This window comes from Sander vitreus, chromosome 12, assembly GCF_031162955.1.
Source record: "Sander vitreus isolate 19-12246 chromosome 12, sanVit1, whole genome shotgun sequence".
Lineage (NCBI taxonomy): Eukaryota > Metazoa > Chordata > Actinopteri > Perciformes > Percidae > Sander > Sander vitreus.
Window position 1 is genome coordinate 14,700,971 of NC_135866.1, and position 18,345 is coordinate 14,719,315.

At 40.8% G+C, this 18,345-nt stretch overlaps 1 protein-coding gene across 1 annotated transcript in view; it reads left to right on the plus strand.

The window, feature by feature from the left end:
* The window catches only part of obscnb (obscurin, cytoskeletal calmodulin and titin-interacting RhoGEF b), a 53,787-nt gene that overhangs the window by 32,760 nt on the left and 2,682 nt on the right, over positions 1-18,345 (plus strand). The window contains 34 exon segments of the mRNA XM_078264324.1: positions 1-267; positions 752-1,030; positions 1,506-1,763; positions 2,046-2,312; positions 5,461-5,736; positions 5,840-6,112; positions 6,456-6,746; positions 7,092-7,121; positions 7,375-8,718; positions 9,040-9,321; positions 9,467-9,548; positions 9,661-9,782; positions 10,032-10,229; positions 10,366-10,398; positions 10,501-10,599; positions 10,719-10,937; positions 11,102-11,135; positions 11,249-11,301; positions 11,449-11,547; positions 13,582-13,721; positions 14,059-14,259; positions 14,370-14,446; positions 14,530-14,700; positions 14,784-14,943; positions 15,235-15,351; positions 15,463-15,627; positions 15,736-15,894; positions 15,996-16,173; positions 16,335-16,448; positions 16,614-16,781; positions 16,988-17,090; positions 17,197-17,326; positions 17,504-17,597; positions 17,772-17,814. Coding sequence (XP_078120450.1) covers positions 1-267; positions 752-1,030; positions 1,506-1,763; positions 2,046-2,312; positions 5,461-5,736; positions 5,840-6,112; positions 6,456-6,746; positions 7,092-7,121; positions 7,375-8,718; positions 9,040-9,321; positions 9,467-9,548; positions 9,661-9,782; positions 10,032-10,229; positions 10,366-10,398; positions 10,501-10,599; positions 10,719-10,937; positions 11,102-11,135; positions 11,249-11,301; positions 11,449-11,547; positions 13,582-13,721; positions 14,059-14,259; positions 14,370-14,446; positions 14,530-14,700; positions 14,784-14,943; positions 15,235-15,351; positions 15,463-15,627; positions 15,736-15,894; positions 15,996-16,173; positions 16,335-16,448; positions 16,614-16,781; positions 16,988-17,090; positions 17,197-17,326; positions 17,504-17,597; positions 17,772-17,814 — 6,526 coding nt within the window.

Sequence of the window (18,345 nt, forward strand, 5' to 3'; positions counted from 1 at the left end):
CCGCACCTGTACTATTCAAAAAGGAGCTGGAAAGTCAAGAAGCCACTGAAGGAGACAAGGCCACCCTGTCCTGCGAGACATCCAGCCCTGACTGCAAGGTGACCTGGCTGAAGGGCTCAATTGTGCTCACCCATGGGGAGAAGTACACTATGGAACAGAGAGCTACCACTCACATCCTGGTCATACACAAGCTGAATGTGAAGGATAGTGGAGAATATACCTGTGATACAGGGGACAAGAAAAGTACAGCTACCCTGACTGTGAAAGGTAACCGAGCACAGCTTCATCTCATCTATGTCTCTTGTCTCCTCTTGTCTTCACCCTTCCTGAAGTTCATTTTACATTCATCCATCCCATTAACAAGTGAAGCAGATTTTCTACTCAGCATCTATTTCTCTTGGATTTCACAGTCTTTGAGTGATAAGTGTGATGCCTTAGTTGGCATGTGGTTTGAGTTTTGCTTAATTATCCGATGTTGGCTACACATTTGTATTCTGTTTTTTTACGGCTTACTTTATTACTATTTGTCAGTCATCAAATTGAAGATATAGTGAATTGATTTTAATGAAGGGTTGTTCAGGTTTGTTTGGTTATTAGATGTCATTAGAATGGTACATGTCAGAGATGTGGCATGAGGTAGCAAGTAAGTATTTAAATTAGATTCTTGGCCATGGATACACCTTCTTACTGATGCCTTCTGGAAGCTCAAGAGATCTGATCACTGACCTGGCATCATCCCCTTAACCCTCAGAGCATGTGCGCCTCATCCGAGAACTCTGCGATATCACTGTGACCACTGGGCAGGATGCTGTCTTTGAGGTTGAGTTGTCACATTCAGGCGTGACAAATGGGGAATGGTGGCTTGGAGACAACCTCCTCCAGAATAATGATCTAAATCAAATGAGCAGCCAGGGCAGAGTGCACCGTTTGACCCTGAAGATGGTGACCACAGATGAATCAGGGGATGTTGCCTTCGTGCTGGGAGAAGAGAAGAGTGTGGCTTGTCTTCTGGTGGAGGAGAAACCCAAAGGTAAAGGAGATGACACGGTCACTAGAGTTTTACTGCTCACATTCATCTCTATCCACCACCAAACAGCTTTGTCTTGGCAAATGGAAATAAGCTGGCACGATTATTTATAAAGAAATGCTAACACAAATATTGTAACTTAAGGAGATAAACTACTTAAAACTGAAAATGTTAAGTATTTCTTGCAGATGCATTGCTTTAAACAAGTAATTTATTAAATGTTACAGTTTTATAGGTTAGTTTGTTTGCTTTTTTTTTACAAACCTAAAGTGGCTTTATATTTCTGATATAACTGTCAGGTGTTTATTCACTATGCTGTAAAATTTGTGGCAGCATATAATAGTCCCTGCATGCATCCATTTATTTAGTTCACAGCTTTGAAAGTATTAATGCCAGGGATGTAAAGAATGGGAAAAGGAAAATCTGCATATAAATGCTACCAGTATTAAATATAGTTTCGGGTTTCCCATATTTACAGTGCTAATACTAGAGAAGCCACACAACACTGTGGCAGTAGAGGGCGAAACTGTCACTCTGGCCTGCACCATCTCTGACGCTAAAGCCACAGTCACCTGGGTCAAAAACAACACGGCCATCCAAGCGGGTCTTAAGTATGACCTGAAGAACAACGGAGCATTCCACCAGCTTCGTATCCACAACCTGGTGCCTGAGGACTCAGGAGTGTACACCTGTGACACTGGAGATGCACAGTGTGACATCACCTTGACTGTGGAAGGTAAAGAATGATGGCACTATTAAAAAAAAAAAAGAAAAAAGAAAAGTGTCTCTTCTGTTGATTAGATTCAAGAATATGGACCGAGATAGGATTGAAATAAACAGCTGAAATATTCTTGAACTTCCACTCCCTCAACCACACCCAGTCTGGCATCACTGTGCATCAGCTAAACTTTTGTCTAAAGTCCCTCAGAGATGTTTGTCTTGTCATCTCAACTATCAGATGCCAAACTTTCCACCTCGACATCTGATGCCGAACTTTTCCATTTTAAATTCTTACCAGGTGCCCCAGTGTTTTTCCACAAAGAGCTCAAGAACCAGGACACCATTGAGGGAGATGATGTTACCCTATGCTGTGAGCTTTCTAAGCCAGGTGTTTGTGTCGAGTGGAGGAAAGGAGGCATTGTCCTCCAGCCCAGTAAGAAGTATGAGATGAGGCAGGAGGGGTGCATTCAAGAGCTCTGTATTCGTAACCTGGAGCCTGAGGACAGTGGCTACTACACCTGTGATGCAGGAGACCAACTGACCACAGCTTCTTTGGCAGTGCAAGGTAGCCTATTTCAATACTTTTTTGTCTGTCCTCAGGTTTACTTAAAACGTATTTGTTTAATTCTTATTGTATTCTACAATGTATTCTTATAAATAGAATAGTAGGTGTGTTGCATGGTGTCATTTTTCGTTAAAAAAAGTTGATATAATGTTGATAATGAGGAAGTTAGAGGCTCAGTGTATGTATGTGTGCATTTTTTCACTCAACAGTGAAAGAAGTCTTCATTGTGTGTGGTCTTAAGACCATCGACGTCTTTGTTGGGGAATGGGCAACCTTCTCTTGCCAACTGTCTGGTAGGGCACCTGGCAAGGTGCAGTGGTGGCTGGATGGCACCTTGCTGGAGAACAGCCCCTTTAGTGAGAATGGGCTGAGCCACGGCCACATCCATACACTCACCTTAAAGAACCTGGCCACAGATGATTCTGGCACTGTTACGTTCAAAGCTGGCAGTTTAACATCAACAGCCAAGCTCTTAGTCAAAGGTATTATATAAATATAATCAATAGACACTGAGATAGGCAGTATCTTGTTATAGACCCTGCAGAATTTATATTCTACATTTCAAATACTGCCAACACAGTATGTGTATCTTATTTTAAATCCAAGGTTATGTTGTTGTCACTACAATGTACAATTGAAATAATGGCATCATTTATCATAATTTTGAATGAAATAGTATGCACGGGAGACTAAAATGTACCAAATCTTCTTTTCTATTGGATTGGCATTAACCAAATAAAATTTGGTGCAATTCTTCTTGAAGAATGTAAGTAAATATACCATGAATTATGTTTTCTGCAGGGTTCCATTAATGGTTTGAAGTTCATGAATAGATTAATGGTGTATAGTTGTACATTTCAGTGCTTCATCATGCATGAGCAGCATTGTTTCTCATTTCATTAATAAGAATAATAATGCAGTAGAGAGTTCCATGCTGTATGCTTTGATACAACCAAAACATACAACTGGGTGCAGCACCACAGCAACATTTTATAGTACAAAGTAGCACCTAAACCCAAACATATAAAACTAGTCAGATGAGTCAGTGGAAAAAATATCAGTCAACATTATATGTTTTAATTCAAACAGTCCTTCCTATGTGCTGTATGTTGGGCTGCTGAAATAATAAATCAATGATAATCACGATTATGTTCCTCACTTTTGAGAAACATAATGAATTGTAAAGGACAAATCTTATCATCAAAATAAGGTGTGGCATGTCTTCTTGAAAATATAAATACGATTGGACAATTGCACATGTCAGCCTTTCTGTGTGGAGTTTGCATGTTGTCCTTGTGCCTCTGTGGGTTTCCTCCCAAAGTCCAAAGACATGCAGGTTAGGTTAATTAACTATTATAAATTGCATGTACATGTGAATGTGAGGATGGATGAATGCTCACCTATGTGTCATTACATTGCCCAGCTACAGTCAATGATCATTTGCGTGTGTAGCAGGTTACATAAACGCTCACTCAGCAGTCCTGGTGGCTAACTGCGAGATGCTGCTTGTTCACTGACGTCTCCCTGCCGTTTCGCAATTTCCTGTTCAATGTTTATGCACCAATGTAAAAAAAATCATATAAATGACCTCTTAAGCAACTCATTCAGAATTCCCTCTACCTTTCTATCCAAAACTTCTATTCAATTTGTTGGCATCATTGGCTCCATTTGGCCAAGTCTTTTCTAAAAGTGTCGCCCGATCAAGGTACAGTATTTACAAACAACGAGCAGTGCCTATTGGACCTATATTCATGGATGTGAATGATCGGGCCAGTTTCGTCACTGGCAGATCTTCAGCATTTCCACATTGTCTGCTGAATTTAGAGATGCACTGAACACTGCTGAATGTTAATCTCCTTTAACTATGCAGTGAAAGTGCTGTTTGGGAAGAAGAGATTAGTTGATCACAGCATGCTAGAAACATACGTCTGTGATTTGGGATCTCTTGAGTCATTGTTTCAGACCATGGGCCCTGTTTAAGTTTAATAGTAGAAGCTAAAAGCATGATCGTGATTATTATATGGTTTAATGTGCAGCCCTAAGTTCACGTGTCCCTTGGTAATGTAAATAATGAATAATAAACAAATTAGGTGATTTGATTCATTAGATTACATCCAGTGGTTTTGGTGATGTTAGGAAAGTGCTGCTCCACCCATCCATGCAGGCCAACTGCTATTGAATACCTTCCATTTACCTCCACTATTCCATCCCACCAAGCCCTGCCCCTAACCTTCAAGCACTAAAACTTCTAACCTCCGTACACCTACCTTATGTGTTTGGCATTTCTATCCACGTATCAGCCCCTCCTCTCTCATCAGCTGCCAGCACGTCTTGACCCTTGATTGCGACCATTATCCTGAATTTTGACGGTTGGGCTTTTTGACCCCCTAATGATTTTTTAGAGCTCACATAGGACAATAAAGTGGTCAAAGCGGGCATTATATATATTTTAAGATGCTGTTTCAATGGCACATACAATTTGTACTGGACAATCCAAACACAATAATATCATTCACACATGAACATCACTTCAACATGCTTTTGGGGGTTATAAAGCCCATACGTATGTCATTCATCATGCGGTGCACTTATCTTTATATCTAATGGCTAAGCCCTGAACCTATGACCCCTGACCCCAACCTCAGATCCCACAGTTGAAGTGGTGAGCAAGATGGAGGACCTTCGGGTGCTCGAAAACCAACCAGCTGAGTTCATCTGCCAGTACTCTAGGCCAGTCAAGGCTCAATGGAAGAAAGACGGGCAGCCATTGCAGCCTGATGGCCGAAGGGTGGTAGTGGAGCAGGACTGGAATGTGGCTCGCTTGTACATTAGCCGTGTGTCTGCTGAGGACAGGGGCACATACTCCTGTGAGACAGAGGGGACCTGTGCGGTCGCTTCACTTTATGTGGAAGGTGAGCTTCCCTCCACATGGAAAGAGCACCAACCTCTAGGGAGTCTCCTCTGCTCCCTCATATCTTACAGTTACTGTATGTGGCCAGATAAATTGACCAATTACCGCTCATCATAAAGTTTGTGCCCTTTGTTGACAAATCCCAAATTACGTATTTGTCTTACTAAACATTGCCGTCTTCTTAAAATCTTTTTTTATTGTCCTTTCTTTCTTCATTTTTCCATTTGTCTTGTACAGGCAAACCCATTAACATTGTCCAGGGCTTGGAGAATGTAGAAACCTTTGATGGAGGGGAAGCGCTGTTTGAGTGTGCCCTCTCTCGTCCTGAGAGCAAAGATTGCCACTGGCTCCTTGATGGAAAACCAGTGAAGGAATCCCCTAATGCTGAGATTGTGACATTTGAGAGCGGTCGTCGTCATCTGCTCCTGCTGAAAGAGTTGCAAGTGAAAGACAGTTGCACAGTTACCCTCAAAGCGGGCACAGCATCCACATCTGCCCAACTCTCTGTCAAAGGTGAGTCATGCTAATGAACACCCACAGAAGTTGTATTCGTAGCATTATCTTGCCTGAATTATGCATTCTAATGTGACAACATTTAAAAAAAATGTCTTATAAGGCTGGCAGCTGGATGTTGTGAAGGGCCTTGAGGACAAGGTGGCTGCAGTGGGAGAGAAGGTTGAGTTTTGTGTTGAGCTCACCGAGCCTGTCCCTTCAGCAGAAGTAGCCTGGTATGCTAATGGAGTTGAGATTAAGTCCAGTGACCTCTGGGCTACGAGGGCTGACGGCTGTTCTTATCGCCTTGTCCTGAGAAAGGCACCTCTTTTGCCTCAGCAGGAAATTACATTTGCTGCTAGAGATGCTCTCTCTCTGGCCAAGCTCAAGATCATCAGTAAGTGTTTGAAGAAGCTATGTAGACTTTTCTAATTATGTTTTTCAATCTTTAACTTTTTGTATCTTTATTTTTAAAGCCCTGTGTTTTTAGGATGCAAATTTGTTAAAGTTGAATTTACAGAAAAATCTGAAGAATACACACATAACCCTGGTTTTCTAAGTTATTATACTATCGTTCCACCTACCAGGTATTCCAGTTATGTGTTCTGCGTTGCACCTGTACTTGTAACAGGATGGAGCGATAGTCTTGATACTATAAAAACAGCGTATGACTGATAAACATTGTAATCTGATTATTGTTCATATATGCATGTAACAGCTGCTTCTTTCCTTCCCAACAGCTGTACCTGATCCTCCAGAGGACCCAGAGGTCCTCAGTAAGACAGACAAGTCTGTCACCCTCTCTTGGTTCACTCCTCTACATGATGGAGGGAGTCCCATTCTGGGCTACAGAGTGGAGATGCGGCTGGTAGACAGTGCTCTCTATCTTCCATGTCATTCTGAACCTGTGTGCAACACAGAGATTGTGGTTGAAAATCTTATCCCAGGGAGTGGCTACAGGTTTAGAGTGGCAGCCATCAACAGAGCTGGGATTGGAGAGCCTGTTGAATTGCCCCAGACTGTGCAGCTTGGTGAGTGGATGTGTGTGTTTTTAAATTAAATCATTTAGTTGAGTGTGCTTGTTTGCCAAGGCATTTGGCTTATAAATTCTTAGTTAACTAAACTAGTTTTACACAGGATGGAGATATGAGATCAAAACCCTTTCAGGAATTAATTGATACAATGGCTTAGTTCAGTGTGCAATTATTTACCTAAAATAATAACATTTATCGTGTGGTCATATATAGACAGCTCTACAAATTTGCAGTGTTCTACCAGATATGATTATAGCAGTGTAGAGAAATGTATACGTTTAATAAACTGCTTTATGATTTTGGTTGATTTTGATTATGGTTTGTTTTCTCATTGTTACACAGAGGCACCCATTCAGCCACCAATTTGCCCAGGTAAGACATTGTGTGTTTGGTGTGTAGGTTTTTTTGTATTTATCCTGCAAGTTCTACTGTGGTTATACACCTCTGCACATGTATCCTTCTCAAACTAAATTTGAAGCCATCAGGAATGTCTGGCAGGCTAAGTTGGAATAAGTAGAGTTTAAACGATAGGGTCCGGCATCACAAGTAGGTTTTGTGCTGTGTGGGTACTGAGAGTAACTTTTATAACAACATAGTAACACTGAAACCTTTATTGTGGTTATAGGTATAGAGGCAAAACAGGTTGAGACTGAAATGATGGGGCAACCCAGTCTGCCTCCAGAAGCTGCTGAAGAAGGTGATGTCCATGAGCTATGGGAGGAATCGGCCAAGAAACGGCGCATGAGTCGAGAACCCACTTTGGACCCCATCACTGAACAACCTGAGGAGGACGGTAAAGGTGGTAAAAAAAAAACAGGACAGAAAGAGCTGAAGGCCTCAGAGAAAGTGGAGATAAAATCAGTAGAGAAGGAGCAGGCCATTGCGTCTAAGAAGCAGACAGAGTCTAAATTGTACACCAGCTCTGAGGATGAGTCTGTTCCTGGGGGTTCATCGCTTGTCTCCTACCTCAAGAAGAGCAGCACGTCTACTGTTACAGCGACCAATGAGACAGAGACTCTGACTACTGAGAGGTTCTTTGCACATTTCCAGATGACAGAGCAGAAAACAGTGCAGCAGACTAAAATGGAAACAAGCACAATTCAGCAGACAGATGCAAAACAGGTGTCTACAGGGGAGAGTAACATCATGGAGATCAGTAAAGAGGATGAGCCTGAGCTCAGAGATGCTGCCATTAAGATTCAAGCTGCCTTCAAGGGCTTCAAAGCCCGCAGGGACATGCGCCCTGTCTTTAAAGAGGTATTTAAAGACCAGACCAAAGAACCTAATGACACCATACATCTAGAATGTGTGGCAGAAGGTAAACCTGATAAGGTGCGGTGGCTAAAGGATGGAGAACCACTGACTGATGGCAAGCACCACCATATTGATATCTACAATGATGGTACTTGCTCACTGGTCATCCCTGCCATCACCACAAAGGACACTGGGGTTTACATTTGTGAGGTCACAAACAAGTTTGGAGTTACATCTCATAGTGGTAAGGTCACAGTAGGAACGGCGAGAGAATCATCTGGGCGACGGCCACTGACTGTGGGCTACAGTGCCGACAGCGAGCCTGATAGCTCCTCAGGAAGTGAGATGGATGAGTCACTAAGGCAGGCAAGCAGACGTCTCCGGCGCCTGTTGCGCACACGTCTCCCTCCAGATGTTGAGGAAGAACAATTTCTCAGCGCAGATGAGGGAGACCTTGGTCCTCCAGATCCCCACTCTTACCGGGAGGACAACAGTTTCATCTACATTCGCTTTGACTCCAGGGCAGAGGCTGAGGTTGCCTCAAAGAGGTTCCAGGAGATGTTTACAATCCGTGGGGTTCCTGTGGAGACCACCATCCTGGAGGCAGGGCCTCTCAAAGTGGAGCTACGAATTAGAAAGATGGGCTACACGCAAGATGGTACACAGACGCCCACACAAGATAAACAGCCTCCTGCCTTTATGGCTGGAGCCCCCGGTAAGAAACGCATGGAAGTGGCTGTTAGGATCAATGTACAATTTGTATACACTTTCTAAATCATCTTAACTTTAAAAATTATCAGTAGTGTGACAACATCATGTATATTTTTTGCAAAAATCTTCTTCATCATACAAGGGAAGACTGCCACGTCTGAACAATTCAGATGTTCTTCTACTTGCATTATTTTGCTCATTAGTTTACCAATTAGACATACTGTATATGCACATCATTTAGTTGTTGAAGAACGCTTATCTGTAAAATAAAAGTGATGTCATTTTTAACTTTTTGATTACCTGACTATTTTCTCTTGTTACCCAGCTGCCCCAGTTTTCTTGACAGAGCTACAAAGTCAGGATGTTCCAGATGGTTATCCAGTCAGCTTTGACTGTGTTGTGATTGGCAAGCCCCCTCCAACCGTTCGCTGGTATAAGGACGGAAAAGTGCTGGAGGAGAATGACCATTACATGATCAATGAAGACCAGGAGGGCTGCCACCAACTCATCATTACCACTGTGCTGCCCACTGACATGGGTGTCTATCGTTGCACAGCTGAAAACAGCAGCGGCATCGCAGCCACTAAGGCTGAACTCAGGGTTGACAGTGAGTAAACATACATTACATGCGCACACACACTCAAACTGGTTCTCACGAGACAATTACACAATCACATGTACATATCGACACACACATTGTCGCTGATTTCACTGAACACTGTTTAATGCTGTACATTAATCTTTTCCTGCAGTGTCTTGCAGCTCAGATTATGACACTGCTGCTGATGCCACTGAGACATCTTCCTATGTCAGTGCCAAGGGCTACATGTCCAGGTAAATTTACTATGAATGGTGTTTTATGGTGTTGAAAAATATGTGGAAAAATCCATTTTATAATATGAATAAGTACTGAATTCCTGAGGTGTGCTGTTCTCCCCTCGTGTAGGGAAACTGAGACATTTGAGTCGGTGGTTGAAGATGATCAGCTACCGCAAGTTGTGGAGGAGCTTCATGATGTTCATGTCAGTCCAGGTTCACCTATTGCTAAGATGCAGCTCAAAGTAAAGGGTACGTCTTTTATGATTAACATTTTCATTTTTATTTATAAAAACAAACAACAACAAAAACACACAAAACAAACAACTCAAGACATGAACAGATCACGGGTGAAGGGTAAGTTCATTAACTAATATTAAAAGTATATTAATTTGAGGCAGCCAAATAACATCTAATTGCAACTCTTAAAAATGAAGTCAACCCACAGAAAATTGCCTATGACTAAGGATTGTTGTTTCTGAAATACCTATCGTCTTTCAGGCTTCCCCAAACCCAGAGTATACTGGTTCAAAGATGGCCACCCTCTGCGACCTTCAGAAAGGATTCTGTTGCTAGCACAGAGAGATGTTCATGGAGTGGAGATCCTGGAGGTGAAGAAAGAAGATATGGGGGAGTACTCTGCTTACATCAGCAATGTAGCTGGTTCTGCTTACTCCTCTGCCCGCCTGATAGTTCTGAGTATGTATGCAAACACCTGGATTGTTGCCTACACAAAAAGAGCACAATAAATTAGAATTAGTAATTAGTAATTACTTTGAGCTTAAAAATGTATTGAGATGTTTACAGATACAGTAACAACTGTTTTTTTCAACAGGTCCAGGGGAGATGATGCCACAAGATAAAAGAGGTAACTACACGTTTATCCTACAAACTTGGCACAGGCACTTTAGTAGATATAATAATATTTTATAAGTAACTGTGCTTTTGTTTTTACGCTATATTTTCACAGACCCCAAGGTGCCTCTGGTGCCACCCCGCTTCATTGAAAGGTTCAGCAACAGAAAGGTGAAACAAGGAGCCAGCATCACTCTTTCTGTCAAAGTAGAAGGTTTGTTTAAGTTACTCTGTGATTGTTTTAACATCCTTTTACGCCTACAGTAATCTGTTGACTTCCAAAACGTTTCATCCTGTATTAAGAATTCTCAATACTCCCTGTTACTTTTTCAGGCTCTCCATCTCCTATGGTCTCCTGGCTTAAGGAGGAATCAATGGAAGATGTCCTGTGGATCAAGCCTGATACCAAGGGATACAAAATAGCAAGCTCCGGGCGCCAGCACAGCCTCATCTTGATGGACGTGGGCACAGAATACACTGGCACCTACACATGCATTGCCACAAATAGAGCAGGACAGTCCATCTGCACTGCCCACCTCGAGGTCGATGACAGTAAGGAAAGCAAAATCATCTAGACACTCTATATAGAAACGTAGACTTTTGAGCTTATTCATAACATAGTAGACACTTAGTAGAGTGCAAACTTCTTAAAGCATACTTTGTCTCCCGTGTGTGATTGTAATTGGATATGTATGTGTCTACCCCTTTTTTACTAGTACCACAACCAAAAAAAGAGACCAAAGCCTCAGAGTAAGTTTTTCTTTGAGATTTCAGATTCAGAATGTCATTGCACATCAAAAAGGCTTGTACAGTACATTTTTAAATACATGCATATGTGAAATTGTAACATTTATTCTCCTCAGGGTTCTTGGAATTACAGTTAGTCCTCCAGAAGAGGAAGCTGGCAGAGGAAAAGGTGATACATATCACCTTATACACTGGCATATTGTTTATAGTAGCATATAAAGTATTGTCTGTTATTTATAATAACATTAATTACGTATTTGTAGTAATAAATACTGCAACATTTATGCTGTTCTTTCCTCTTTTTGTGTCCTTTAAGAGGGTAAAATGCCCTACCTAGGTGAAGTAGGTACAGAGGAATTCCTCATGAAACTCACCTCCCAGATCACTGAAATGGTATCAGCAAAGATTACCCAAGGTAAGTGTAGGTTATGGACCATTCTGTCTATGCAATTCAATATTCAATTAGTTGATTTTAATTTGAAAGACATTCTAGTTTCAGTTTAAAGGTACTTTCTACTAGGAATACTGTTATATTTAATAATGTTAAAATATATCCAGGTGGCATTTCAGACAGATGGATTAACAGTAAAAAGCCTAACTTGAATTAATTCAAGTGTTTCGACAAACCAAGCTTAGCATAACATAACCAGGCTTAAACCATGATAAAGCAATGATTTAGTTGGCATTTGACTGCAGCCCCCATTAAGCTTTGACAGCATTTAGGCGTCCAGTACAGTAGTAGATAGCCCATTGGGCTTATCACATGGACAAATAAACACAGGAAGATGTACCAGCTCCGGACTTTGGCTGTCTGTAAAAAGGTAAACACTAAACCTGCATGTACAACTATTATCCAGTACTGATAGGTACCTGTGCTCTTAAAGTGGGATGACATATAATTCCATGTATTGCAAAATTATTAATTCTGTCATCATAAATGCAGCAAGCTAACTGTGACCAGATAACATACTGTAGGTCAGAGATTGGCAACCAAGGCCGTAGATCCCTAAAACGATATACTGTAGGTTTCCGTTCCACACTATACTAGGGGATATAAAAGGTGAGGACGCCTTTACCCAGAGGGAAACCCTATCTCTTAAATCAACCGCTGTTGTCTGTGGTTGAAATACAAATCTACAGGTTGCCTATCTTTTTGCTAAATTAGACTGAGTAGTAATTTTCTGATACTGCATTTGAGACATGCAGGCTGCGATTAATGGCTTTGCTAGTTACTAATGCAAAAGATGCTGAAAGTAATCCACACATTATGTTGGATACAGTGCTTCAGTTTAGTGTTTGGTTAGTTTCAGTGAATTCATTCTGATTATTCAAGAATTTTTACAGTGTTGTTTATTCTAAGTTTTTAAACACTTCAATTCTTGAGTTAGAATTCACTTTCCAATAGATTTGAGGATGACACCAAACTTGAGTGTTCCTTTTCTGCTCTTGTCAGTGCTTGTTTTTCAGCATGTTTTGCTTTATCCATGAGTATATGTCTTCTCATTGCTTCATACATACATTTCTCTACCACCTTTACATTCATCAGTTTAGAAATCCAACCAATTAAATGCTCATCCAATCATAATTTGTTATTCAGACAGCTTACAGAATCAGGAAGTGCTCCAGTGGATGAAATCTTGGCCCAAAACTACCAGTATGTATCCCAAGTGCTTCAGCTTCACAATTAATATACTTTTTCCCCCCATTGAGTTATGGATACAGATGACTTGTGGAAACAATTTTTGAGAGTCCTTTTACACACAGGATAAACAAACACCAACAACATCATACATTATGTTTGAAGGTGCAGCCACAACAGTTTCCTCTTTTCCTGTGTTAGCATCATAATTGTTAAAATGTCTAATTGAAATGGATTTCAACATGATTTTTAAATGACTACGAAGTCTCACCAACTTATAGCTGGAATACATGCTCACCAACAGACATGTATGTGGAGAGCTCAGATAATAAGCGTTATCTGTACTGTAGCTTTTTCTTGCATGTTGCCACAATACTAACACACAGCAAAGCATTTATAGTAAAATGATTGTTGTGGAATTTTTTTCATTTTTCTTTTCTTTACATTGCGAATAAATGTAATTATTTTGAACTAAAATCTAAAACGATATATAGGGGTAGTGCGCTAAATGTTTGGATGAACATTACCAAGTAAATAAAGCACCAGTAGATGCCAGCAAAGTGTCAGTTAGTGCTTTAAATGTGACTGGTGACCAGGCTCTGACAAACTGGGCACTAATAACTGCTACCAAATTCAAGCCTTATTTCTTTTCATCTAGCGAAGTTAAGTATGAAAATGTCTAACCATAGTACATAACAGTGAAAATTAAGTTTAAAAGATTGATTGATTATTGTAATGGTACATGCTTTATTTTTTCACACAATTGACCTGTCTTCCTCTGATTACCTCCTTCCGTCCTTGCTTCCCCAGCTTCATTACGCGTACCAGGTGTTGACAGTGATGATGAGACCAAGACTCCTTCTCCATCACCTCATCACGGTCGCTCTCGTCCTCCCTCCCTCATTGCTGACTCCTCCTCTGAGTCTGATGAGGGGGATGCCAGGGGAGAGGTGAGATATAGATATTCTCAGTGTTATATTTTGTTGTCCAGAATGTTTCACTATAAACACATTTTTAATAAAATAATTAATTTAATTAATAATTATAAATATGGGGAAGACACCCTTAAACAGGTATCGCTTAAAAAATGTCATCTGGTACAGACTTGAACGGTACATTTTAAATGATAGATTCACATTATTTCAAGTCTGTCTTAAAACAATATTCACATTCCCATATGTTTTTTTTAATTGACAGTGACAAATTAACAGTTTGTGCTTGGTGTAATCGTTCATCCTGTTCATACTGGCCAGTACAAGATCCTTCCCTAATGTCATATTCTTACAGATGTTTGACATCTATGTGGCAACGGCTGACTACAACCCTACCAAAGCAAGCAAAGAATCTATCTCTCTAAAGGAGGGACAGTATGTTGAGGTTTTGGACTCAGCTCATCCACTCAAATGGTTAGTCAGGACCAAACCCACCAAAACTACACCATCCCGCCAAGGTTGGGTCTCACCTGCCTACCTGGACAAGAAACTCAAAGTACGTCTTAAAAATAAAGCCACTAATCTACCAACATAACCTTTAATAATTAATTGTCTTGACGCCTTTGAACATTTTTGGAGTAATAGTAAAAATGTGTATTCTTCCAGCTCTCTGCTGATACGAGTGATCTTCCAGAGACAAGTGTAGAGGAGGTGTCTGAGGGTGAATACAAGAGGAAATTATTGTAAGTAAAAGATGTCTACACTCACTTACCAAATACTGGAACTAAAGGACGTACCATAACCAACTATTATACCATGTCCCTAGCCAACTGATCCAAGACCTGATAAATGGTGAATCACAGTTTGTAAAAGAGGTAGACTTCTTTACATCCCATCACATGAAGCATGCAGACAGCCCTGATGCACCGCCTGATGTCAGCAGCCAAAAGGAAGCCATATTCAGGAACATTGATAATATCAAGTCCTTCCATAGCAAGTGAGCTCACCTCTTCTGAAATTTTTTTAATTAAAGACCGTGAGATTTTCAGTGCATTAATTTCCCCACAATTGTGTTCTTAGGGCATTCCTCCCAAAGTTGAACGACTGTGACACAGATGACGATGTAGCCATGTGCTTCCTGAAGAACAAGGACGGCTTCGAAAAGTACCTCCAGTATCTTGTTGGTCAGAGTCAGGCTGAATCTGCTGTCAGTGACAAGGCTGTTCACAGCTTCTTTAAGGTAACACCACAACTGTTGCAGAACTGTGGGTTATGCAGTGCGTCAGAACCTAAGCCCATCACACTCTAATCCTAAACTTAAGATCTGTTACCACACTATTACATTTTTATATACATTTTTTTTTATACATTGTCAGCCTATTTAAAGCTGTAATTTCTTTGGTAACTTACTTTTATATACTTGTATTTGCTACCTTGTAAATGATTTGTCTTTAGGGTGACTGTGACAGGACTCTGCACCAGTATAAGTATTTAAATTTTTTTTTTAAATCTTTCATTCATTACATTGTAGGAGTACACAGAGAAAGTACAAGCCAGTGCAGACCCTGCAGATCCCCCTGTACGCAGCATCAACGCCAGCCTCCAACAACCACTGGAGAGGATTCAGCAGTACAAGGCCATCCTCAAGGTGACAGATTTGACACACAATATGACTGCACTCTAATGAGGTTCAGTTCTCTGCTAGACCTGTATCACTGTCACCGCAGTCTTATCAAAATCTCTTCTCCAACATCTTAAGGAGCTCATCCGAAACAAGGCAAAAAATGGCCAGAACTGCTGCCTACTGGAAGAAGCTTATGCCATGGTGTCTGCACTCCCTCAGCGCTCTGAGAATACCCATCATATCTCCATGATCGAGAACTATCCTGCCACACTGGAAGTATTAGGAGAGCCAATGAGACAGGTAGGTGGAGTTACTCTGACATTCATGATTGGTACACTGATTATAGGCATAATTGTGTTTGTTTGATTTTTTTCTATATGTTTTTTATTTTTATTTATTTGAAACCAGGGACCCTTCCAAGTGTGGGAAGGGGCTCCAGGAATTAGGACGTCGTCTAGAGGTCACCACCGGCACGTCTTCCTGTTTAAGAACTACTGTATAATCTGCAAACCGAAGAGAGACAGCAACACTAATACACAAGCATATGTCTTTAAGAACATGATGAAGGTAAGACTTTTAATGTAATCATACATTTCTTTCTTCTTTATCGTAATCTTTCCTGACCAGCAGCCTAAATTATGTTTTCTTTATTCTTCATCCTGTTGCAGTTGAATAACATTGATGTGAATGAGACAGTGGAGGGTGATGACCGTGCCTTTGAGATCTGGCATGAACGCGAGGACTCTGTGAGGAAATACACCTTGCAGGCCCGAACTGTTAACATCAAGAACTCATGGCTGAGAGACTTTAGAGAACTGCAGCAGCGATACAGCATGCCTGCATGGAGTGAGTGAAACACGCACACACACACACACACACACACACACACACACACACACACACACACACACACACTCTAACTGTTTTCTCTCTTTTATCACTCAAAATGTATTTTGATATTCTCCTACTTTCAAACACCACCTTTCGTAATTAATCTCCTTTTACAGGTCCTCCTGACTTTGATGAAATTCTGGCAAACTGCACAGCAGAGCTGGGACAGACTGTTAAGCTGGCCTGCAAAGCCACTGGAGTACCCAAACCTGCCATCACTTGGTATAAGGGTATGCCATTTGCATGTTTTTTTTAGTAATTTGCTCTATTAGACAATACATAGACAAATGGGGGGTAATGGCACATATCATTGAGTGACAGACTAACTTTTGTATACAAACAGTATCTGAGGCCAAATATGTTTCATCAATGTGTGGTTTACTTGTTGGATGTAGATGGACGTACAGTGGAGGCGGATCCTCATCACATCATCATTGAGGACCCTGATGGTTCCTGCACACTGATCTTGGATAACATGACAGCAGATGATTCCGGCCAGTACATGTGCTTTGCCTCAAGCTCAGCTGGCAATGCCAGCACTCTTGGCAAGATCACTGTACAGGGTAAGTGGCAAAACAGTGTAATAGTGAATGCTTTTATTTATACTTAGTTATAATGCAACACAGAAAATATCAGTAATTTGTCACACTGTACTTTGGCCAAAATTAAAGACCTTTTGGAATTAAGTAATACATTTTTGTGGAGCCAATTTATTTTAATTAGATATTATTATTCAAACATGTACTATATTTTGACATATTTCTTGTAGTGCCTCCTCGTTTTGTGAATAAAATGAGGAATGCTACATTTGTTGCTGGTGAGGACGCTCAGTTCACCTGCGTCATACAGAGCGCCCCCAACCCCAAGATCAGGTATGACATTTGCAGAACATTTTAAGTAAATTCAGGAGGTCCTTTGAAACTTGTGTTGCATTGTGTTGACCTCTTTTTCTCTTCTCTGGCTGTGTTTACTGCCAAGGTGGTTCAAGGATGGCAGGCTGCTGACTGACCAGGAAAAGTATCAGACCTACAGCGAGCTCCGCAGTGGGGTTCTGGTCTTGGTAATAAAAAACCTGACAGAGAGAGACCTGGGACACTATGAGTGCGAGGTTGGTTGACATTAAAAAATCGTACTTGATTCACAAACTTTATTATAGTGTTATTTAAACTAATATGTAGAGAAGGGAAAGTATAAACGTTAACTCTAAGTCGGTTGATATCAATTAGCAACAATAAGTCATCTTTGGCTCTTTAAGACTCTAAAAATATATTCTCTGCTTTGGCAGTTGTCCAACCGTCTGGGCAGTGCCAAGTGTGCTGCTGATTTAGTTCCACCGTCTGCTGTGTCTCGCACTGGTGAGCAGGCCATCACTATTGAAGGTAAGAACACTGACTTCATGCACTAATATGCACCTTTTTCAGGTTCTGAATAATAATGCTTTTAATGCAGGTTTAAATACACACAAGGAGTCAATGCGTCTTTCACTCTTTTTTACTGTAAATCAATGCTCTCATTTTGTCTGTTAAATCTCATTTGTTCTGCTTCTCCCATAGTTACTGAGCAGGAGACTAGAATACCAAAGAAAACCATCATCATGTAAGTGTGGAGGCTAAAATTATCTTTGTATTTGAAGCATGTCTGTTGCCTGGTTGTACTTCAGATCATCCTCTAGACAATTTTGTCTCTGTATTACATGTCCTAATTACAGTACTTCTGTAAGAAATGTTACTTTTTGATACAGATGCACTCAATGTTTTATTTTTGGCATTGCTGTGTAGATATTTATTGCTAAAAGATAAAATGGACTTAAAAGCAATTTGATGTGTGTGCTTCTCTTTCTCTATGGCTCTGTGTATGCATTGTCATGTTGTATTTAAAGCCTGAGTACAAATGATTCTATCACAAGGATGTTGAAAGGATGGGCTGTCTTCACCAGGGTGCTGTCTTTAACTAGCAACTTTGTTATTGCAGCTCCTCACAGCATTTGTATTTGAATCCCACACTTCTTACTGTAGCAACACAATAGGCAGTCCAACAAGCTTATGGTGGTATGTGGGACGTGCTTACTTGACATCAGACTTTCCTTTCTAAGTTTTGGGGCATTAGCTTTTCCTATTTAGTTACATA